The 24540-nt window shown below is 47.0% G+C and overlaps 2 protein-coding genes across 2 annotated transcripts in view; both read left to right on the top strand.

Annotated features, from left to right (window-relative positions):
* Positions 1 to 24540, top strand: part of LOC135370334 (ATP-dependent RNA helicase DHX8-like) — a 164378-nt gene that overhangs the window by 69480 nt on the left and 70358 nt on the right. The gene's annotated exons all lie outside the window — the stretch shown is intronic.
* On the top strand, positions 348 to 24540 carry LOC135370330 (adhesive plaque matrix protein-like). Its single transcript, XM_064604049.1, has 10 exons — positions 348 to 413; positions 7911 to 8004; positions 8751 to 9404; positions 11364 to 11552; positions 14304 to 14633; positions 15990 to 16099; positions 16444 to 16559; positions 17722 to 17972; positions 19402 to 19565; positions 20989 to 24540. Exons 2-10 carry the CDS (start codon positions 7911 to 7913, stop codon positions 21154 to 21156), a joined length of 2076 nt encoding a protein of 691 aa, XP_064460119.1. The 5' UTR covers positions 348 to 413; the 3' UTR covers positions 21157 to 24540.

Here is a 24540-nt window from a genome sequence, read left to right as displayed (position 1 = left end):
GCTCCTGAACTGTCATTCTACTTCGCTATATACAAGACGGCTGTGTCCTACTAACCGCAAACGCTCATCCACCAAGATCGAACCGGATAACAGCGTTTTTGCGTTTTTTTTTCTCTCGACTGGATGGATGCGTAATATCTCGGAAGCTATATGCCACATCCTTCCCCAGACAGTGCGTCTATCCCCGCGTAGAAGCGACGAGCAAATAAAATGCTCGTGAAACAATAAAAAGCCGCGATGATTTTTGTTTCAGCTCTTGATTACGCGCTCAAGGATACCCGCGAGGCATCCTGCTCGACCGCGTAACCGGTTGTGACGTCATGGAACAAGAAAAGAGAAACACGGTAATAACACCCATTTCCTTCACCGGTTGATCCGCGAGTGTTGTACACACTACGACTTCTTTACATCAGGTAGGTTGCGTTTTCTTGCTCTACTTCTACGGCACGGATCATGAGCCGATTAACTCTTTCTATATGCCAATCAATCCTTCACTGGCGCTACGTCGTCGAGCCACGTTTTTATGAAATGTTGTACTACCCCCTTTCTGTTGCGCATCGGAATCTAGGTTCACCGGAGTGGTAGTGTATATGTTGTGAATCGCGAATAAGCGAAGCGCGGGCGCTGGTGAGTTCTGCGGAGATTCGTAATTTTATAGTTTTGGCATATATTTGCAGGCGAAATATCAACATTATATTATCGCAGTAATGCCGAAGGAATAAATTTCTGCTCAAGGTCACGCAGACAATGTGTGTGGCAATATTGTCGAGTGTTTCCTCCGGGGACGTATCCAGGGCTTGTTGTCGCGCCGGAAGCTTTGAGCAGATATACTAGCGAGATTTAGTACAACGGAACCACCCTATACGAGAACGATACGATAAAGCAAGTTCTCAGCACCCGCGTCAAAGAAACGGGCCGATTGGCTTATCATGCTTTCGAAACTGTTATCGTGGACGCCTTTCCGAGTTACTAAAAGTCGCTATGTAAAACCCTTATTTTCGCCCTAAAGCCCTTAAAGCCCTTTAATTTCGTATATTTCTCGAATTCAAAAATTTGCAAACTTGAAGAGCGCGCGAAATTTTCGAACAACATTAGGCACATCGACACAATATGCTGGAATCGCGAAACTTCGTCTTCATCTTTGTTGTACGCGTTGTACTGCTCAGCATTTCAATAGTTTCATAGTACAAGCATGTAAAAAAATTCCCGTTTACCAAATGCGGTACGGGCAATCTCCGGCTTATCACGAAATCAGCTGATCCCCCAGCATCCAGAATCAGCGAACAACAAACATATACACGAAGTGACGATGAATGAGAAAATTCTGAGGAAACGTCGGTTCTTACGACCTACGCATCACGTCACCTACATGTGAAGAGAAATCAGTACATGTGTGCGAGAGAGCGAGAGGGAGGAAAGAAGATAAAGATAGCTATTAGTATGTGGAAGCAATGGTCCATTAGAAAAACCATCAGGGCTCCGATAGCTCCATCGCCTTAGCTCAACTGACCAGTCAGCCAGGAGCTTCCTCTGGTCTGACAAACGAGGGCAGAATATAGTCGGTGCAGCACGAAGGTCACGTCGATGTGAATTACATCGAGAGCACCAGAGCAAGAGATATGTGTTCTACGTTTTGTTTGTTTATTTGTTTGTTTGTAAGGAAAATGTTTCTGTTTTTACGTTTTCTGTTTCGCCGCGTGTACTATAGTTGGACGAATGCACCTTCCCAATCTACAGAATGTTTTTTTTTTTTAGGCGCACACCTTTAAAGGTGTGCGCCATGCACATTAAACCTGTTTGCCTAACACTGTGCCTCCAGGATGATATTTTACAAAATTCAGAGAACGTTACAAACGATCAGGTGTCAGTGCAATTTTTCCTTTCGTTATTTCTTGGATATCGTAGATACGCGCTGATGCATATATGCATCGCTACCGATAATCGAGCACGTGCACGTGTCTACAATACTGTTCAACAATGTTGAGACTTTGAAAGACTGAGTTTTTGGAGGACATGCAACATGCGAGTAACGAAAATTAGTGCGAAACCGTACTCCATTATGATTTACCAAAATTACACCGAAAAGGGCGTACGCCATGCACATTATTACCCCTTTGAAGGTGTGAAAACAGTTACAGTGTACATGTGAACGTAGCTATGGATACCGTTTTTGCAGATGGGCCACCACGGCCATGCTGACATTCTATCGAAGAGTGTATGTAGCTTCTAAACGACTAATTCCCTAAAGCGCGTTCAGTAACTCTGTAATTAGGGGCTCTCTGGTGAATGGGAGACAATCCTCCTTCAATTAAAAACGTTAAAGCCCCCATTGCCGGGAGCTAAAATAAAGGACACAAACAGACAGCACTGACAGAAGAACCAAGAACTCTGTTTGTGTCGTTTATTTTAGCTCCCCGGCACTCTGGGTTTTAGCGTTCTTAATTAAGGACTACCGCACCGCCCAATTTTAACCCTTTTTGACAATCCTCCTTCAAAGCCATTCTTTTTAAAAAAATGAAACGAGCACGTTCTGTTAGGGACACGGTTAACTAAAATCGCCTGCCAGTACTTCGTTCATGAAAGAACTGATGTTCTGAGGCTGGAACAACATAGAAGGGACAAATACATCGTATATATATCGTTATACTTCGTATATATTCGTCCCATATATTACCTCTGTTGCGCTTGAAAGTGTTCTGACAATTTTGTATTTGAAGGTGGACCATGTGCTGCACGTGGATATTACTCGACAGAAATAGAATAGTCTTGCAACACCTGGAGGTTTGCGATGAGATAAACCACGGACTGCTGATTTTAGACAACCCTGTCCCCTACAGTACGTTGAAATATGCATGCAAATGATCGGAAACCGAAACCCGCGCACATGAGAAGCGCAGGCAGAACAACGGGCGTTCATGTCGGAGGGCCACGTGCAAAGGGGTGGGGGTGCTGCCCGACAGTCCCTAATTAAAGAGCTAATTAATATATTTGTTGTCAATGAAGCATTGTCGACGCCGCAAACAGCCGGCCACATCAATTTGCACGCGTACACTTTTGCCGAGTGTCGTCAGCGTGGATACCGAGATCGTCACACATCATTGCTGGGTCTATTCTCATGAGTCATGACGTCGGACTCAGGAAAATATATAGTAGGGTGTTCCGCCTAAAAGCCATCGATTTCATACTCTGTCATATGAGGCGCTACTTACAATTTGCAAATGACCACCATAAGGGGATATGTAAAAAAAAAAAATGTTGTGCTTAGAAAACTAGGTTCGCAAAAAAAAAGAAAAAAAAAGAGATACGTAATAACAATCTTGCATTCATGGACTAATAGTCCGTATGAGATCAAACGCTGTGACGGTGAGCATGGCTTAAGGACCTAGTATAGCACCATCTCTCTCAAACTGAAAGGACTTGCTGTACCTTGCCTATATGGACAAACGCGCACAGGACAGCTGTCGTTCTTGGAGAGCACAGTGGAGGAAGGCATGTTCCGTGTCCGCAAGCGTGCAAAAAGTTGAAAAATCCGGGGAGTTAATCTTCCAAATCTTGTACGTCTGGAGCGCGTTAGCAACATTGAGACGCAGCCGATGCGTTGAGGATGCTTGTGACCTGCTTGCACCACGAGGGACAGGGTTCGACCACGTAAACCACGGGGGAGGTAAACCGAGGTAAACCTTGCTTCCAGCCCCGGATATTTCCGGCGCGAACCGCAAGCGGGTCGACCTCATCCACAGTTCTACCCTGCGGCACGTGCATGCAGCATGTCGCCAAACAAATGCAGGCTGACTCATCTTACGTGAAATCGGCTCTAGATTATACATGCATTATTGATATACCAGGTGGGATGGAAGACTCCGTAGCGCAATCAGAGCTCCAAAGCTGCTCCAGATGGACGGTACTGTGACAGTTTTTCTGCTGCAAACCGCCGTTGGAAGAAATGTTCACCGTAGTGTTTGAGAACGACTCGAATCTCTCTGCGGAGACTTATCTGTTATGTGACGAGTGCTAGTAAATTTTTTAGTGTGCAAGTAATCATTATCTACTTCCTATGGAGTTTCAGGAGAAATTCCCCGCGCTTTTACCTGGAAGCAAACGGTCTGAGGCGTGAATGAATACGTGCATACTCTACATACCCGTCGAGGCACCGCAAGCACGCACTCATACACACACACGCATCTTTTTCCGTTTCACTTTGCTTGAATCATAACGCAAAGTGGCTTTTCCGTTATGGCCGGGAAACCCCGCCATGTTCTAAAAGCAAATACGTATAAGAGATTGTGTACATGCCTAGAAGGTCAAGAACAACGTCTTTGCAAGAGATCGCGCAGATTCACCCTGTGATGGAAGGATTTTCCAAATGATTCGTCACGTGCATTGTTCGTAGACCATCAGATGCACGGGCTTACCAAGACAAGGTACGGGGTTTGTAAGGAATAAAAATGATGCAATACAGTAGACGGATCCACATTGGTGGAACTACAATCTTCATGTTTTTCTTCATCCATCCTTCCATCCATCCAGGGGCGGAACCAGGATTTTTCTCACGAGGGGGTTCTTGCCTTGGAGGGTTTCCTATTACACTAAGGTCAATTGAAACTGTATGTAACGACAGAAATTGAAGGGGTTAGGATATCCGGGACCCACACCGCCCCGCCCGCCCCTAGACTTGCCCCTGCATCCATACTATGCGCTTAGGACGCGCTATATGCTAAAAACCCTACAGGATCCGTACGAGACGTGGCACATCGACCACTTCTTTATCAATGGAAGACGAAAGACTTAAAAAAAAAAAAAACGCTGTTCCCTTAACACTTCCGATGGGCGGTGTACCGTTTCCTATTTCCTAGGCCTGGTTTGTACCAGGGTTCGCATATAGTTTCATAGCGCTCTGAACTTCCTTACGATATTTATTTTGCCGCTTCTTGAAGCTTTCGGACAAACATTTTATTCTCCCAGCTGTGGCAAATAAGACTTCCAGAGTTAACTTTAAAGCGACAATGACCAGCGCCGCGTGGCATAGCGGTTAGGATGATCGCTTTCCACGCCGATACTGGGAGGTGACACGGGTTCGAATCCTCTCACCGGCTGTGCTGTCTGAGGTTTTCCCTAGGTTTTCCGAAGACTTTCCAGACGAATGTCGGCACAGTTCCCCCTGAAGTCGGCCCAGGACGCATACTAACATCCCCCTGTCCCCCACTCCTTCCTGCTGTCCTCTCTTCATCTGTCCACATCTGTACGCCGCTCATAGACACAGTTGCTTCGCGGCGCTAACACGGAGTTTTAAAAAAAAGCGACCATGATTCCCCGACAGCTGAGAATAGTGTACTGAAGACCTGTACGGGATGTTTTAATGTTTCCCTAATTTATTGAAACACATTTTGAAGCCAAAAATGTTACCAGCATTTCTCGACACTGCAAACATCGAAAATGGTTAAAAATTGGGCTGTTTGGTGAAGCATACTTTAAGAGCGATAAAACCCCCGTGCCGGGGAACAAGTCAAAAGACGAGTTCTAGTGTTCTGTTCTAGTGTTATTTATTCACTTGCACCTAGTGTACTAACACACTAATTGTTGGGGATGGGGAATGTACTTTGTTTGTTTTTGGTTGTTTGTTGGTTGTTGTTTTGTTTTGGGAGTAGCAGAACTAGTCAGGAGAGAAGTTCAATTTCTCCCTGGTTTTCTTTCAAATAATCAATCAATCAATCAATCAATCAATCAAAAGACGACACAACACACAGGCACAGACTGACGAACAAGGGGGGGGTATATGTTTATTCACACAGAGGAGATGACGAACAAGGGTTGTTCGTCAGTCTGTGCCTGTGTGTTGTGTCGTCTTTTGACTTGTTCCCCGGCACGGGGGTTTTATCGCTTTTAAAGTTTGACACTGCACACATAAACCGCTGAACACACAAAGGACATGTATGCAAGTTGATGTATAGGCTAATTGATGGTTACGTTTCCCTGAGCCTCGTGCGAGATATATGTGCACAAAGGACAGACGCGAACGGACTTCTCTGTGTCCATTTGGCCTTTATGCGTACCTACCCAGACCCAGGGAAGGGTTACCAACAAATAAATGACGGGACTGATGGATGTCTGCCTTTCGAGGCGGTATTTTTTACGGTGCGCAGAAAATCTAGACAGATTTAGCTTCGGAGGAAACCCTGTACCGCGGAGGACTTTGATGTTTGTCTGGGTTTGCTTCTGCAATATTTCAGCAGGTATATGTGTGTGCGTTCAAACCGGTTACCAGGGGCCCGACTCCACAAGCGCACCCGACTTGTGTTGATGGTATATCTTGTCACGCCGCACATTACGCGTCGTAATATCCCTTCCTCCCTCTCCGTCTGCGAAGTTCCTCCCCCATAAATAACGCACAATATAACGAGACTATCTAGAAGCGAAGAGCACGCCTTTCCACAGCGGCTTCGCCCAAATGTGTTTATACAGCAGACGACTCCAATGCTTAGGAAGGCAGACTCCCCTAACTCGCAGAATGCGTGGGTCCGTGGAAGACAAAGAACATGTCTTGTTGCCTTGTCAATATCTTCAGCGTCGACAGTACCTTTAAGAAACCACGATATTTGATTTGACGTACCCATTTCAGTAGCAGTAGGTGATGTGACGTGATAATGAAAAAAAAAAAAATCAGGATGTGAGTTTCGCCGGAGTCGAACTGGCTACCCCAGTACGCTTACACACAAGAAGTACAAACAGATGATGAGAAAACAAAGAGATGATGACCAGAGAAGAACGGATATGATGATGGAGTTCAACATGTAGTTCCAAAGTTTCGAAAAAGTGGGTGTAAAATGTCAGAATCGCTTAAGGGTACACACAGCACACATTCAGCGAGTCATAGAATGTGTTGTAAACTTCTCAACGACAGACCGGAACAGGTTCCACAAGCGAGCCTCGCGCCTCGGCCCACGAGCAACGAAGCCGATCACAGGGATCGAAGCCGGGGAGTTTTAGAGCAGGCTAGTCCTGGAGAAGCAAGGGCCTCGAAATTGCTAGAATCGGTCGCGCTCTCGTCAGCTCACGTTTTCACGGTTTACCACTCATGTGAAGTCTCAGAAAACCATACGGTCGAACTCAAGAGCCACACCGAGTCACCGTCGTCACGGGGAACCCAAACTACGTTGTCTCGATATCCTTGCTGGCGACCCTTCCCTTCGATTGCCAAAGTGTGTTCCGGACGCGCTTTCACGCGATATTTCGCACTCTGTGGGCTGGTCTTTACTGTTACACAGTACACGTACCACGTTCTTTTGTTCATTCAATGCGTAAGCATTACAGTCTTCACTAAGCGAATCGCGGAGTGATCTGTCTGTAGCCACGGCGCGGCGAGTGCAGAGGGAAGGAGAGGGAGCGTGGAGAGCGCGACCCTGCGCCGGCGCGTCGGCAGTGTCTGCGTGGGCTAGACTTGGGTAATGAAAGCTGTGCGGAGGAGCGGCGGCGAAAGAAGGCTGAGGCTGCGAGACGGCCAAGCTGGATCTGAAGAAGCCCGAATGGCTCGTTTGGTTGCGGATGCTCTCTTGCGTTAGCGTTGTGTAGGGTCGTGTGGAAGGTCATGTGTAGGGTCGTGTGAAGGGTTGTGTAGCGTTTGTGAAAGGTCGTTCCCAAAGGGATTTCAAACTTTAATGCTAACGCATTTCCGTCGGATCCACCAATGGACCGCACCATGATTTTTTTTTCTTGTGTTCGCATACGTGCATGCAACACGTAGTACCGTGGGCCCACACCTAGCCCCTCCCCTCGATTAGTCCTGTGTTCCCTCGCTGGCCCGATAGTTGGATAATTTCCGAAGCCTAAGGAAAGTGAGAGATTAGTTAGAAGTGTCGAAGACAGTACGTGCAAGTCATGCTCTGTACATCATTCCTGCATTATTCCTATTTCAGATGGCTTCACCTACGAGCTGCATCATATTTATAGGATACATCATAGGACTTTTTATCGGGAAACAAGTTGCTGCACAGAGGGACAGCTACATCGGTGAGTGTCCACTTAATTTGGGTGTAGACGCAGTGTTGTCGTGCTGGGTTTCAGCGAAGATAAGGCAGTCGTCGAAAAAGCCTGACAGTCCCGGGCTACGAAGCCACACTTTTTGATCTTGATGTTGTGTTACTGTTATTGTTGTTGTTCTTGGTGCAGCTGGTGAAATCTCTGGTCGCCGATCGTAAGGGTACGGGTTGGAACCCCACTGCTGGTCCCTTTTCATGAGCGGCCATGTTTCGTGTGCTGTACAAAGACATATTTATACACAAGAAGTAACTGTTTGTAATTTTAACTATTGATTTAATGGAACGTCTTTGTACACCGATAAACAAGCCACTATTGTGTATTGAATTGTGCATAGACGTCTTCTTCCGGTTGCGCGATTGGTCAATTACAGTGTGCGTTTTTGTGCATGTAGAAGTGTTATACGTTTTCCCCTAACATGGAACACCACGTGTCTGGAAATAAAATATGAAGTAACTCTGCAGAAGATATGTACAGCATGTGCAAATATGTGTGTGTATTTCACACGACCCTTATCACTCTGTATGAAGGAATATTTAATACAAAAGTCGCGTTTCCTCCGTTGTAATTATAACCTCTATAGCACCGAATATCAAACCAACTCTTTCGAGCTCAACGAACTCAACCGAGCTTCCTTGGAAAGACAAACTTGCAAATATGCCGAAGAGAGACGCAATTTTCATAATAATGACCACGTGTTCTTTTCACATTCCTCTCAGGGTACGGCTACCAGTCGGAAGTGCCACCCTACGTTAATACAAGATCGCAGTATCACGAACCTTACCACCAGGGAAACGGATACCACGTCTCCCACGTCCCGTCAGCACTAACCTTCGGGAGCAATGGCTTGTTACACCAGCCCAGTCCAACTAATCACTACCCAGCAGCATATCAACAGACGTCGCCGGCAGTGCAGGCGACGTCATTCATTGAAAGCAGATCATCGGCCATCCATACATCGTCGTCGTTCCAACACTCTTGGCAGAAGAGGTCTGGGGAACCTCTCCAGACATCGTCGCAAAGACAGCACTCCACGAGACAGGAAGCCCAAGTCAATAGGACGGCGGCGTTCATTCCTGCATTCGGCGAAGACATATCGAGGAACAAATCATTCGAAAGGCTAGTCAAGAACGACGCGTCTTTTTTTCGGGAGAATAGAACCATACCCGATCAGGGCGAGGATGTCCAGGAGCCAAGATTCGGAGCAGACGCGGTTGGCCATGGCAGCTCGTGGAACTCCAGACCTCAGTACGGTCAATACGTGGACAGTAACGTTGGAAATCATGCACTAAGGCCGGGACACGAAGTAGGATCTACGCTTTATGCAGCTGGCGAGGGCGAAGAGTACAGGCCACCGTCAAACAAAAGAGGAAGTATGTGGTATCAAACTTGATTTTGAGTTTGATCGTAGAAAACTATATTGATCGTTCTCCCTGGTTCTGGCTTACCGGGGGGGGGGGGGTGACGTGTGTATACAGGGTGTCCCAGAAAACGTGTCATTGAATTATAATAAAAAAACTACGCCACCTAAAATCATGCGGTCAACAGCATTTGTTCTTATTAGTTGTTTGCCACCACCTAATGTGAATGTCATGTACTCCAAGTTTAATTATGTAAATATTTGCGAACTGAACTCGGAAATTTGCCAAGTAAAGGTCACTTTTTTACCCCACCAATATGAAGAGCGTGCCGAATTCACTCAAATTCATGATAATTGACAGTGATATTCACGAGCTATCCCATCGGAAAAAATAGCCGAATATCATGCTTTTCGGAGCACCGGACCATAACGCGCGATGCCTTTCTGAGCGCAATCGCTCTCAGTCCGACGAAAGGAGGTTCCGGAGCCTGCCCACAGAGTGATAGTAGAAAAGGTAACAGTTCCTAAAATTGGGAGAGGGAAAGCATTATCCCAGCGAAAGTCAGACGTGATAAGCCATGCCTGCATTATCTCTTTCTGCGATGCCGGGGTGGGCTGGGTTTCCAACCTCCTTTCTTCGGACTGACACAGATTGCGCTGAAAAATTCATCGTGCGCTATTCTGTGCGACCTCCGTAGAGCATGATGTTCGGCTATTTTTTCCGATGGGATAGCTCCTGAATATCCCTGCCAGTTAACATTAATTTGACTAAATTAGACACGCTCTTCACATTGGTGGGGTAAAAAAGTAACCCTTACTTGGGAAATTTCCGACTTAAGCTCGCAAAAATTTACATAATTAAATTTACGTTACACGACATTCACGTCAGGAGGTGGTAAAAACCTAGTAAGAACAAATGCCGTTGACCGCATGACTCTACGTGGTGTAGTTTTTTTATTATAATTCAATGACACGTTTTCTGGGACACCCTGTACATATGTAATGCACTGTCGTACAATTTCGATTACGGCTATACCAAATCCTGCGAGTCTCTTACACGAATTCTCTTCCATTGGAATGACTGGGAAATGTAGAGGAGTCTTTTAAAGGCGCATCAAATAAACAAAGTATAAGCACTCAAGTCGGTGCATTCTGTAAGAAAACTCTATGCATGACTTTTCATTTCATTTCAATTCATCTTCGTGTGAGGAGTATTGAACTGTTGCGGAGAGGCTAAAAGAAGGATTCAGCATTATACGTCTACATTTGGAATGCCGCATTATGAAACGGACACTTCAGATTTTGTTCGGAGGAGGAGGAGGAGGAGTGTCGTTGGGAGGAACCCGAGAGGTCTGCCTGCCTGATTAGGCGGCATGTTTCTCGGGAAGGGAAAGGTGGTGGAGAGGAGGAGAGGAAAGGGTGAAGTGGAAGACCGAGCGGAATCCGCTCGGGGGGAGGATAGCTGCGTCCATGAGCCGACTTCAGGGGAACTGTGCCGGCATACGCCTATTACACATCTGAGGGAAACCCAGGAAAAACCCCAGACGGCACAGCCGGCCCGCGGATTCGAACCGCGGACCTCCCAGTCTCCAAGCGCACGCGTTACCGCTGCGCCACCGGAGCTGGTCAGATTTTGTTCAATGATGACATTTTGAGGATTCGACGTCCAAATTCAGAAGAAGAAAAGAAGCTCTCGCATTGAAAAGTAGAGTGCAGACGAAATCCAGTGTCTCCGAATGCCCACAGGGTCGAATTGAAGTGCGCGGTTGTTGGCGATATTTCACTCCGGATCTCCCAACTGGCAACTGACATAGAGTGCATATGTGAGCGTATTTGCTGTTTGCGTGCTCTTTCATAGGTTTGGACTCTCTCTGTTTTATTACCTGTTTGTGAGATAACATGCGGTGCACTGTTCATATTACAACGAAGCTAACAATAAATTGAAATTGCAGTAACAATGCGTTATTTCCAGGAGTTCCTAGAGAACCACCGTGGGCTCGTGAAGGTGGCTGGATACCGCCCGGGCACCGACCGGGAGGTCCCGGCCAGGGAAAGAAACGCGGCCACCACAAGCATGGCAATGGCCGTAGACCCCCCGGAAGACCAGTCTTCGAGGAGAATTACCCCGATGAGTTCGACATCTCTACACCGCATCACAATGGTCAGTTTCTTCGTACCATTAACGGGATGTATGGCACGTATGGTGCTGTTTTTTTATTCCTTGTCGCTAACTGTGCAGGATGTGTGGCGATTGATGCCTGCAACAAACGGTCGAAAAAGAACGCTTATGCCGCATGATGACAAAAAGCGCGTCTTTCCGAACTATGAAATACAATTTGATTTATTTCATATTTTAAATCAATCTGGTTGAAGGACACAGTTTATAAAACATAAACACTCTCAATAAACATTACGCGCTTACAGGAAATTTCAAAGGAACCCACAAACCGTCTGGTTAGACCCTTCATAGTCTCCGGCAAAGCGCATGCACCCTTCCTTTTTCCGCTCTCCACGGCACGTTGGAAGATTGCCAGGAGGCGGAAATCGAGCTTGGAGGAAGGGTGTTGCCAGACGGATTGCAGACTGCGCGCACTGTGACATCATACTTTTTCAACTTGTAAATTAAGTTTTTGATACTTCCGCGTCTCATACTGTGTATTCACTCAACCGACATCCTCACCGGAAGATTCTAGTCGAGTAAAAAGCAAAAAACTTCCAAAAACGGGCGGAGCTGAAGTTCCGCCAGTTACGTTGGGCATTGACACGGGGCCGGAATAGAGGGAGTGGCGTGCTGCGCACTGAGCAGACGACACTTAGCAGACGACACCGTCAGCGCCTTTTCCTGTCGTCTGCTGCTTGCCGTCTGCTTTCTTGTGGCAATGGCCAACGTTACCTAGATACGGGAGATCTCACCTCGTCTCCCTCATTCGCTACGTGGTCACATCAAGTCAGAATTCGTCTTCTAGCACGATTCGCCGTTCTGCGAATTCAAGCACTTGCAGTTTTGCACTTTATTTTGTTTTCCCATTTAGTAAGCGGGGATGTTTACTATTCGCAGACGACAATGGTTAGCTGGGCATTCTGCTTTCTCTGGCTATTCGAATAAGCGAACAAATTACGCCGGGCAGTTGCTATGTTCAAAACTGCAATAATAACAAAGGCCTCGGAGAAAACAATCCGCTTATTTTTCATACCATGGGCGACGAGGGACGTAGGAGTCAGTAGCGATTTTTAAACACAGGCTTTACGTGGATGCCCATGCGGCTGACGATGGCTCGTCGTCTCCATGGCTACGACCGATGAATGCACGTTCTGGATTGGCTACGGCCGTTGAAACACGATCCTGATTAGCTGACTCTTTGTTGTTACGTCACGTCGATGAGCGCTCTGGCTTTCTTATCTAATTTGGTGTTGAGGACAATGTCGCAGGATATTCCTCACGGTGATTTCATTTCATTTTAATCCCTTAAGGGCCAAATGACAATTTATTCCCCGCGATTACGTGACAGCAGAAACCTATGACGTTTTTCGCATCTTCCGCTTGAATCATTCTGGGGAATATCGCTCCTGTGAATACCCGGGTAGAGGAAAAAAGCATATACCCTGGGAGAATACAACGATAGACACGCAGACCGCAATGCCAGAAATTAGTTACAGGAAAGGCACAGTAATGAGCACGTAATGGCACTTTCATCGTGCAGGATCACTGGTACGCAATTCATTTTCTGGCTGATTTGATTTTAAGGAAAAGAAAATAGATTTTGACTTCACTGGTGTGAGGACCGCAACTCCACATCACTTACCTTAGTGGAAAACTCCTGCAATGATGATGATAATGAAGAAGAGCCTGATGATGATGATTATTAGTGATGGTGGTGATTCGGGGAATCACCACCACCACGACTAATCATCATCATCGCCGTCATTAGAAAACAATTGCAAACACATACTGAGTTGTCACGGAACACGCAAACAAATAAATCAAGCGTTGTGTCACCGCCTTTTTTTTTTTTAAAGAAAAGAAAGAAAGACACGACACGGAGGAGTTTTGTGGTTGAAGTGACAATGCGCCATTCGTTTCAACGATCCTTATAGTGTTCGCAAAGTTGCGGTTATTGCGATATTTCTCTTCAGGATGTCACGCGAACTGACGTGAAAACAGCAAATTTATTATGCGAAACAGGACGCCCAAAACCTGAACCGCAACAGCATGGCGTTCCGATCCCGCCACACTGGTGCTGACGTCAGCGAAGGCGACCACGAAGTCTGATGGCATTTGGCTCTCGAATGATATTTTTTTTTACGAAGCTCGTGCCGCAGTCATTTTCTAATGACATTAAACGCCGCGACCTCAATGCGGCAAACTCTCTCAGTAAAACATAAACTGGAACTGGCATCGTTTGCACAACGCTCTCTAAAGACATAACTTCACCACATAGCACGCTGTGCGCCAACCGTTGCCACGAATTATAGGGTTATCGCTTCAGATTCGACGAGACAGTGGGATGTACGCCTTTTTGTGTCATATGTCGGCACAGTTCCCTTAGAAGTCTGCCCAGGACGCGCACTCCCCCGCAGAACTAGTCGTGACGTTGCCCACCTCTGTGAGGCCGACAGCGGCGAGCACTTTTTTCTTTTTTGATTAGCGCCACCACCGCTTTGCGTCAATTATACGTCCAAGTTGATACAAAACGGCGTACGCCCCCTCTCTCTCTTGTAATCAAACCAAACGATAACCCTCTTGATCGTGACAAGGGTTCGCACAGAGCATGCTATGAAGTATACTCATGCACTCTTCCGAGTGTTCAACTATGTGTCACCAAGTGGCCCAAATTTTTTGTTGTTACTGGCGTTCACGACAAGATGTTTCTGTACATGAAACATGAAACAACATGTATTTCTTGCTGCACAGAACGCCCACGTCCTCAGAGACCACCTTCGAGACCGGAATACCCCGAAGACTCATACCCCACGTACCCTGAAGAACGACCTCACCGACCAAAGCCTCCGGTAAGGCCTACCACAAGACCGGTGTACCCTGAAGAGCCCTATCCTCAAGACCCGTACCCCGAGGAACATTACCCGGAAACGACGCCCCCGCCTCAACGTCCGCGTCCTCGACCACCGCCCGAAGAACACGTGCGTCCTGTACACCCGCGGCCACAGCCAACGGAACCTCCAAAAATACCACATGATCCAACATATGAAGAGGACACTACAGACTTGAGGGAACTACAGCCGTGTAAGTCAGCATTGATTTAATTGAGCTTTCCGAGGTGTTATCGAGGTTCAGAATATATCGCGGAAGGAAGGGGTGGCTTCGCTGATAAGTAAGTTTCTCAAGGCTTAGTGTTGCATTCTACAATATATAACTATCGAATTAGAATTATTTCCCATTAAGGGTTTTAATTCCTGTGTTATTGAAAGGTTGATTTCGGAATAGCTCCGAAGCGAAAGCTTTATCAGGAATGCCTACACCCGGAGAACATATGGAGATTGCGCGACATTTATTTCCGAATAGTGTGCACGTAGTGGTGTGTGTTATGACTAACGACGTCTAGAGTCGCCAGGTACCGACTAGTGACTCTAGTACTGACCACCGGTGGAACCACAACGCCACCGTAAGGGAAAAGGTCCGACCTGGAGTAACAGCGGACGACGGCAGCCCTGTTTAGGTTTGCCCTGTTTGTACCCGGGTTTGAATCCTGGTGCCTGCTGTGTGTCTGGGGTATTTTCCTGCGTTTTCCTCAGACGCTTTCAGACACATGTCGGCACATTTCCCTTAGAAGTCGGCCCAAGACGCACATTCCCCCAGGGCGTCAGTCCTGACGTTGCACACTTCTGTGAGGCCGACAACGGCGAGCTCTTTCTTCTTCTTCTTCCCTCTTCTTCTTCTTCTCTCCTTCTTCTCTCTTCTTTCTTCCTCTTTCTTCTTTCTTCCTCTTTCTTCTTCTCTCTTCTTCCTTCTTCTTTCTTCTCTCTTCTTTCTTCTTGTCTCTTCTTCCCCCTCCTTCTTCTTCTTTCTTCTTTCTCCTCCTCCTTCCTCCTCCCTCCTCCTCCTTTTTAAGAGTGCAGCGCCAGTTTTCCTTAGGTCCGTCCCATTTGCCCACACGTGCCCATTTGTGTCACACCTGGCGGGTACCCTTGCTTCTATTATCTTCCCTCATTGGTCTCCTCAAATGCTTTGTCCAATCGTCGCGGGAGATCGCTTGAGGAGACTAATGGGAAGTTGCTCCGCATTACCGCCCTTCTCGGGAAGATGACAGAAGAAGGCCATCGGCGAATCACAGTTTCCTTCGCGCACAAATCATGACCCACGCAACAAACGAGACCAGTTCCTTTTGTATTGCTGTCAAGGTAACGTCATCTTTCATTCTACGAGGAGACGTTTATACACTTTATAGTGCCCCTTTAATGCACTGATCGGCCACCGTGGCGTCACTCGTAGTTGTCTCGCGAAGTGTAAAGCAGATGGGATTGGATTGGATTGTTACTGTTGGATTGGATTGTTGTTCGAGCGAATCTTCAAATGTCTTCCATTTCTAACATCCTGCCTGACTTTCTGAGCCAATAATGTTCGCTTTTCCTTATACCACAGTGTGCGGCGTCCGGAGCCTCACGTTCGCGAAGAACAAGTCCAGTGACTACCAGACGGTGCCTTTCATCGTTGGCGGCAACATTACGCAGCATAGCAGCTGGCCTTGGATGGTATGTAAACATTTAATGTTTCTATCGTGTAAGTGACCCGGTGAGAAAGTGTCATTGTATTTCTAAAAAAGAATCTACGTCATATAAAAATGGGAAACCTTGTGCACGACACTTGTGAAGGCTCTTGCCACCCATACAGGTGTTTCCTGTGGGGGTGCCTCATTAATAGAAACGTCATCATGATGTTTGTAGAGAGACTGAAACCGAAACAAATCGGAAGTAAAGGATTAAAAAGGAAGTAAAGGGCTGCTCAAACTTGATCTCCACATCTCTCATCTCCATCAGACGGAATATTTCCAACGAAGGTGCGATTTACAATGTGGCCTTCTTGTCGTTCTCCATAGGCGAAACTTCAAGTGATCAATCCAGACGAAGTGAGCTACAGGTTCATCTGCGGAGGCAGCCTCATAACTGCACGATACATATTAACTGCCGCGCACTGTTTCAGTCCAGTGCCAGAGTAAGTATATCGTCGAACCCCGCAAGGGAATCCGACTTTTTGTTGACTTTTACTGATTTTGCTGTTAGCTGTCGTTCTTTGTAAAACCAGAGCGTGCACCGCTATCACAGCTATCGCTCCTAATTTGAGGAAGCAGAGGTACGAAGTATGTCTTTCAATTAAAATTTATCGAATGCAGACGTCAGAAAGTCGTACTGTTCAGGCCTGTTCCGACATATATCAGCGCGCTAAAATAGCGCTACGAAATGGCGCACAAAAACAGCGCTCAAAAACAGCGCTCACTGTTATCGGACGGTTCACACTTGCAAAGCGGCGCTATAATTTAGTGGACGTTCGGCGGTCGTTTCCGGTCTCTCCCATCATGGCGCCTTCGGAGTTCGACAGCATGCGGACGAACAAGTTTGATCAACTGACTAAACGAAAAATTATCAGACATTTTGGATGACAGACTCGTTGGTTCCAATGCAGTCGCCGTGCCGTGAAATACGGAAGCAAAACAACTCCACCGCTTCCGCGACGTCATCGCTGAAGGGCCTCCTCATTGGCCATCAGGAATGTAGGGCTAATATTAGCGCTGCAAAAGTTGACACGAGCTCAACTCCGGCAGGATCTAGTTTTCACCTACACTGCTAATCGTGGGGAATATCCTGCAACGCAGTTACAAGATATTCTGTAGCAGACGACAGCAAAGACGCTGACGGTGTCGTCTGCGAAGTGTCGTCTGCTAAGCGCGCAGTACGCCACTCCCGATGTTCCGCACCGTGTGAATGCTCGCATAACGCGGGACGGAGGTTCGTCTCTGTGAGCACTGTTTTTGCTTTTTCTTCAACTAGAATCTTCCGTGGGGATGCCGCTCGTGTGAGTACACAGTGTGTGACACATGTCCGTTTACGTTAATTGTCACAAGAACGCACAGGCCCCGCACTCTTCACACATCAGGAACGTGTTTTGTGGTGGTGCACTCTTAGAACAGAGTTTTAACAGTGCAGGGCCTTGCAGTGTATAGTCAGTGCTGTGCCCTATGTATACATCGCTGGTTATAGTAGCATGTAGCTAACCAATCCACGTAAAGTGCTGACCTGTATGAACAATAATGTTCTGAAAACTACGTGTGAAGTGGTACCTCTTTTGACCGCGCTAAAAGTGTGCGTTACATTTCCAGGCGTGTACAGAACTACAAGATCGAGTTCTTCTCGCCGAGAGTTGGCCAAACGCTGGAACGTAACGTGGAGAAGATTGTGATGCACGAGAAATATTCCAGTTATTCGCACTACTACGACATCGCGGCCATACGATTCGACCGTGACCTGCTCAGACCTTTCATGCCGATCTGCCTCCCACAGAACACCCCAGCGTCCAGGCAGTTGACAAACAAGATGGCTCACGTCATCGGATGGGGATCCACCAAGTTTGGTAAATCCTTCAGTTCGCTCGCTAGACAATACGCAATACCATAAGCGCAGTGGCGCCCATGATGTACCCCTGTATATGTAGTGAGCACGTATACTCTCGTCTTTTCTGCGCTGATCAGCTGCAGCCAATCAAATCTGTCTTTACCCCCTGGATGATTCGTCCCCAGGTTTTAAAGGGGCTATGAGCGCTACCAAGCTGTGACACCTTTTTGTAGAGATGAATCTGATAGGTCCGTATCTTACACTCTGCCCCATTGCTTTTGCACTTGGGAATGTGTGTATTGTCATCAAGCAAGATAACCACCTATGGAGGTAGCCTCTTTTACACAAACTCTATCTTACATACCAGATAACAACGCTCCAAAGGGAGATTGCTTTTTGTACGTGCCATACCCTGCGAACAATCCTGAAACTCCGGATGAGTCGCTACGGGGGAGCAGTACAGTCCTAGTGGGCTTACTAGAACTTGATATGCCACTCACCTTGATCATGATCAAAGAGCCGAGTCGCTGTAAGCCAGCGGCGACAGCACTCCACAGACCCAAATAATGACTGCTCACGGATGATATGTGCACGCAGCCCGGCTCTCACTGCCTGAAAAATAGCCATGCTCCCAACATCGACTTCGAGTAATGCGTGGTTCACACTACAACTTCTCTCCGTTGCGTTTACGGTGCGGATCCAGTGCGGAGGCCGCTGTCGTACGACACGCTGTTCAGACATATGCGTTCTTGATACGTCAAACGCTTGTGGTTGACCAATCACGTCTCCACTCGACCACGTCTCCATTCCACAGGCAGCCATGAACGGGCAACGTGATGTGGTCGGCGAAACTTTGAATCTCTGAATGAATCTCTGTACTCGGCTCGGCGTGGGTCGTAGAGCCACGGGTATTTCTCGACCTCTGAAATTAGAGCTTCTTGTTTTGCTAACGTGCTTTCACCGGAGGCAGCCATGTCGGAAAAGCACGCGACAGCACAGCAGTAATGCGCTTGCGCGGAGCGCGTTCGCTCATTGGTCAGCTGCATCTCCGCAGGTAGCCCGTACCGCATGGAGTTCGGTCGAGCTCGACTCTTGCGGTGCGTGTGCTTTTCGGAGTGTCGTGCTTCGTTGTCATGACAACCGTGTCGCGCCGCATGAAAATGCAACAGTGTGAACCAAGCATGAACCAAGCATAAGATTTAATAAAAAAATTCCGGAACAGCACCGCAAGCAGTACCGTCCCAAACGAGTCTAGGTGTGATCGCGGTTCTTTTTCGCTGGTGTGTTCGCATTCGGTCGTCCCGTGGCGCAGCAGCGTATTCAAACGCTCGTATATACTGAAGCGACCACAGTAGAGGACTCCATAAGAAAACACAGAGTGGAAAGCAAAGCATAACATTCTGCCATCCTCGTATATTTCAAGACAATGTCACGCTTGTCTTCGCCAGGTGGTCCCAGTAGCCAAGAGCTGCGAGACGCGGAGATCCCGATATGGGATAACGGCGAGTGCGGTCGGGTGTTCAACCCACTACAGTCGCAGCACATAGATAAAGGAATCGTCGATGCACAGTTGTGCGCTGGAAAGAAAGAAGGGGGCGCCGATGCATGTCAGGTAAGCTTATTGTACCGCGTCTCTCATTCTTACAGGCGATGATGCTGCGGTAGCTGAGGAACCAATTAGTGCTGGAGAAAACGACCTTCCGTGAGATTCTCTGGGGAGACCAAGAAAGAGCTCATATCGACTTACTGCAGCAATACACGTGGACAAGGAGACAGGACGTAAATGGGACAAACCACCTGCTCCGTGTCCGCGTCTATTGCAGAAGTAAGCCGGTATGGACGTGTAACAACTATACCCCACTTTATCCCTGGTGACCAAGAAAGAGCCCCAAACGTGTCCGATGGTCACCCATACTGTCGCAAAAGACAACGGCAACGAAAACTCCAGAAACAGCGCGACTTTAAGCGAGACATCGTCTCACGTGACCTTTCGGGATTTCCGTTACATGCGACGTTCCTGACTTCCGTGCTGACCCCTTCGGAGTGAGTAAGTGAGTAAGAGTGGTAAGCCATATCGCCTGGCTGACCATTCTTACCCGCATACTAAGCAAGCAAGAGTGAGGCCGGAAGATCACTTCACCTGCCCAGAACGTTCAGAGGATTGCGTAAACAATATAGTGCGAGCGCGTCAATGTGAGTACTATAAACCATCCACGACTTACTAGTCCATAGGCGACCTAAAATCCAATGTTAAAGGGAAGCAGACGCCTTGTGAAAACACAGGAAGTATAGCTACAGGAGGAATGATGCAGGAGACTCGTGGATTCCTTCAGTGATGTAGTCGTTTTCTGTTATGGGAATTCAACATCGTCTGTGTTGTCGTTTCCCTATTCGCGCGTTGTATTTGCGATGTGCTTAAGGGAGCATGGAAGTGACCCCCAAAATATATTTTTGTTTTGTTTTTCGTTTCGACGTCTTCTGCAACGAAACGTAAGTCGTCTGCAAAACGCTCATATAGCCACGGAGATGTGGGTGCTTGGGTTCCTTGTTCTCAACAGCCGCCGAGCAGAAGACGATTACATTAATTGAAAAGAGTACAGTTCACATGCCGTACGTGCCAGCGCAAGTGTAGCAAACGATTCACACACAAAACGCTATCATTATCGCGTGTTATTCGAACACCTGCAACGGAGAAAAAAAATTATAAAAATACTTCTGCCCTCAGACGCGACCAAAGGCCTTGTGACCTTGTCGACTAGCAAGCGTTAACGTGAACGGGCAAAGAAGAACACAAAGAAAAAAAAAAAAGGGTTATCAGCAGTTTCTACGTCACGCGGGGCTCGTGTTTCTCGTCCGACTGTCTTTCGTAGATTTTATTGCGCAGTGACAATACGCCGCAGAGGGAAAATATTTTGCATGGTGACTCCTTGTGGACAGCTTCACAGATGAAGCAGCGTTTCGAGCCATGTTAAATGTCATTTCCATGCTCCTTTAATACGTTTTATGCGATGTCTTAATTGGTAACCTCGTGATAGGGTGACTCTGGAGGTCCTCTGATGTACCTGGACGATACCCGAAAGTGGACGCTAGTGGGCATCGTCTCGTTTGGCCACTCTTGTGCCCAGCCGGGATACCCGGGCGTCTACACCAGAATCCCCTCGTACATGGAGTGGATCGGAACGCACGTCGATTTCAATGCGTGATCGAGACGTGTAGAAACTACGGTTCTCCGTGACACCTCGTTGTCGTCTTGATCTCAGTGGCAACAGTGAAATCGGTGAAGCCATCATCACGACTCTTTGTGACATGCGAAGGCCAGGCGGGACCATCGTCATCGTGGATGCCCATTTCTGCCGCAGGATGGGGAGCATGCTGGTGGGTTGTAGAGCATAGTGACCGCTGCTGACTGTGGTTAATCGAGGTTTCAAGCCATCGGGGGTGATCTGCGAGTGGGGGACGTGTAGATATTTTACGGACGTGTTGGATGAAAGAAAGAAGACAAAGTGGACATGCGAGGTATAGTGACCAACTATCCAGCTTTGACTCTGTGGTCGTTACAATACATGACATTCTCGGGTAAACATAAACATTAACCCGTCACAACTTCTGGTGCCACGAAGACTTCCGGTCCTTCCGCGACTCATAGACGCTCGGTACCAGTCACCATGCAGAATGATATTTTTCACTTCCCTGATTTGCTGAAAACGGGAGGCGTACGCCTCTTTGTGGCAATTTCAATTGCCATAGAAAGGCCATTAGGCCCCATAGAAAGGCCCCCTCTCTCCTCAAATCAGAAACGATAACTGTATCACTCGGCATAGCAGTCGGCGCAGAGCGTGTTTGCTGCGAAACCGGATGTCGTTTTGGCAACAAACCGGAAGTGGTGCAGAAAGGCATGTATACAGCAGCGGGACACAGGCTTGCATGTTTATCGCGGTGTTTTATACTGCTTGCTGAAGTTCATGCTATACAGACTGTGTGGAGCATGGTGTAATGGCATGATCGATGACCTGACCTCAACTGCCGGTTGTTTTCTTTCATCGACAATCACCCGTTAATCAAAATATGCGTCTGGGCGTGCTGATGCTTCTACTGTTGTGTTCGTCTTTCCTTTCTTTGTTGTTTTTTGTTTACTGGCCTCATCTGCTACATTAGATTATCGGGTTACGAGAAAACAATGTGAAGGGGCCCAAGCAGTGTATAGGATCGACTACACCAGCAGGATTACGGGAAGTCGGGGATTGCCAAGCGCCCTGGAGAAGGTGGACATGTGACACCTCGACATAGTGAAAGACATATGCTGCTCTAAAACCGGAGCTTCTCCGCGTATCACGCTGTGCGCCAACCATTGCTTCTGATTCGAACAGGGAGGTCGCCTTTCTGTGTCAATCACCATATATCCGAATTGGCACAGAAAGGCGTACACTCCTCTCTCTCTCTTTCTCTCTCTCTCTCTCTCGAGTGATTGATACGCCTTTGATTGAATCACCACTGATACAAGTGATTCCACAAGTGAAAGACGCTACGGGAGCATATTCAACCCCCTTATACCTACGACAAAATTTCAAGCGGGCAGCAGATTGCATGGGATACTGCGCATATATCTTCCTTCGTCGCTTCTTTTATTAACGATAACTGTAAGCTGCTGAGGCCGCGTCACAATAGAATTAGCTCGTCTTATAAGTTTCAATATTTCATCGGCATTTTAATATTTTCTGAGTTGGAACACGTGACCTTCGTGCGCCTACCTCTACACTGAAATACACGTGACACATGAAGTGACACATGATCATGTCACATTTTGTGGATGCTGAGGTCACTGGTCGATGTTCAATACGGTAAGTAGCGACCGAAGATAGCAGGAACCATAATTCAGAAGTAACATCAGTAATATCACCGCATATAAGGACAATAGACTGCTGGGGAGGGGGGCGATCGCCTCTCGCGCAGCGCTCCCACAAAACGACTACACTCTTAAAAATGAACTTCACCGCATAGCGCGCTCCTATAGCCAACCATCATCTCGAATGATATAGTTATCTGCCCGGATTTGTTAAAATATGCCGATTGTTAAAATAAAATACCGAAAAGTTACCGTGTACAACAACATGTTTGTACATCTTTTTTGTGACAATTATGAACAGCAAAAGTGTCGCAATAAAGGCGTACGCCTCCCATTTTCAACAAATCTCTGCAGGTGTCATTCGAGATGATGGCTGGCTAGGAGGGCGTTATGCGGAGAAGTTCACTTTTAAGCGTGTACGGCCGTTTCTCTTCCGTAAATAGGGTATTTTAACAAAACGCAGAAGTTTCGCGATAACATTTAAAAAAAAAAAAACACGATAAGCCAAATGTCTGATTCTCCTTTGGAGTGGCTGACACATCACTTGCTGATATCTGATTGACCGACAGCAGTACAGAGTCGGAACCGGAAGTCGCTTCTGATTTCCCAACACTCCCCATTACTATCCGTCGTGTTACAATATTATTTCGTCGTATCTCACGTGACAGCTTAGAGATTTGTATTGCCTCTATTACGCCGTATAGGCAATTTTTTTGCCGATGTTTCCGCGGAGGAGAGCGGAGGTATTATTTTACGTTTTTCGAAAGATTTGCTGTCGTTTAGATAGCAAATCGCAGCTGCAGTCTTCGCAGTGAGCACATTTTTCCGAAAAAAATTGTGTTGCGAAATATGTGAGCTTCGACGACACGTATGGTATCGTGCCAATGTACCTGTATGGTCTGCAGAACATTATCTCGATTTAACTCGTTACACTCTAAGAAAAAAAAAAAAAGAATGAGTTTACTCCTTTTTGGGGGCTAAAAGCATTACCACAAAAAATAGTCCCTTTCGGGAGTAAATGCACGGGAGTAAATGAATGTTACAGAGTGGAGACTGCATTTCACGCGCTGTTGTAAGAGTCCCAGGTACACAATTCGTGTGCATGCATGAAAATACTTCGAAGAGAGCCGTCAACCGTGATATATCGAGTGATATAAAATCTTGCGCCATACATGGGGCACAATCTGCGAAGAAAGATGCGCTAACTGTTTCTTACTCCGTGTGGCTGGAAAATTGCTACGTTGGCTGAGTTATACATGCCATCAAATTGACCAAGGGCACGTATTTGAATAGACTGCTGCATTCAGGAGACCATTCGCGAAGTTCAGTGACAATCTGCAGTCCTGGGGAGTAAATGTCGGGTCGAAATGTCGGGTTAGGAGACTAAAATGGGGAATAATTGCACTCTAGGGGAGTAGAAGCTGCAATTACTCCCTGTTTCACTCCTTTTTTTCTTTGACTGTATCATAGCAACACAGCAGGGTAGTTGTTGCGTTTCGACGTTGCAGTGATTCTGTGTATCGTGTACGTGTCTCGTTTTCTGTGTAATTCCATCCCGTCTTCTTTCCGCGTCAACGTCTACGTCTGTTAACACAGATTTGTGTCAAACAGGAAACAAAAATTGAGAGACGGTTAACGCATGGATTTAACACGAATTAGCAGCGGGAGCTGCTGAGTGGTGTTGTAGACACTTTCGTCAGTACATTGTTGACAAGTGGCGATTAAAGAATTTTACAACAGAGTG

Source organism: Ornithodoros turicata, chromosome 10, assembly GCF_037126465.1.
Source record: "Ornithodoros turicata isolate Travis chromosome 10, ASM3712646v1, whole genome shotgun sequence".
Taxonomy (NCBI): Eukaryota; Metazoa; Arthropoda; class Arachnida; order Ixodida; family Argasidae; genus Ornithodoros; species Ornithodoros turicata.
This window is presented reverse-complemented; position numbering and strand designations above follow the sequence as displayed.

Bases quoted from the DNA above. Each gene is read 5' to 3' on its own strand.
- LOC135370330 (XM_064604049.1), top strand. From the start codon at position 7,911: ATGGCTTCACCTACGAGCTGCATCATATTTATAGGATACATCATAGGA. The intron at 11,553-14,303 runs GTCAGTTTCTTC...CTTGCTGCACAG, and splicing joins CTCTACACCGCATCACAATG to AACGCCCACGTCCTCAGAGA. The intron at 14,634-15,989 runs GTAAGTCAGCAT...CTTATACCACAG, and splicing joins CTTGAGGGAACTACAGCCGT to TGTGCGGCGTCCGGAGCCTC.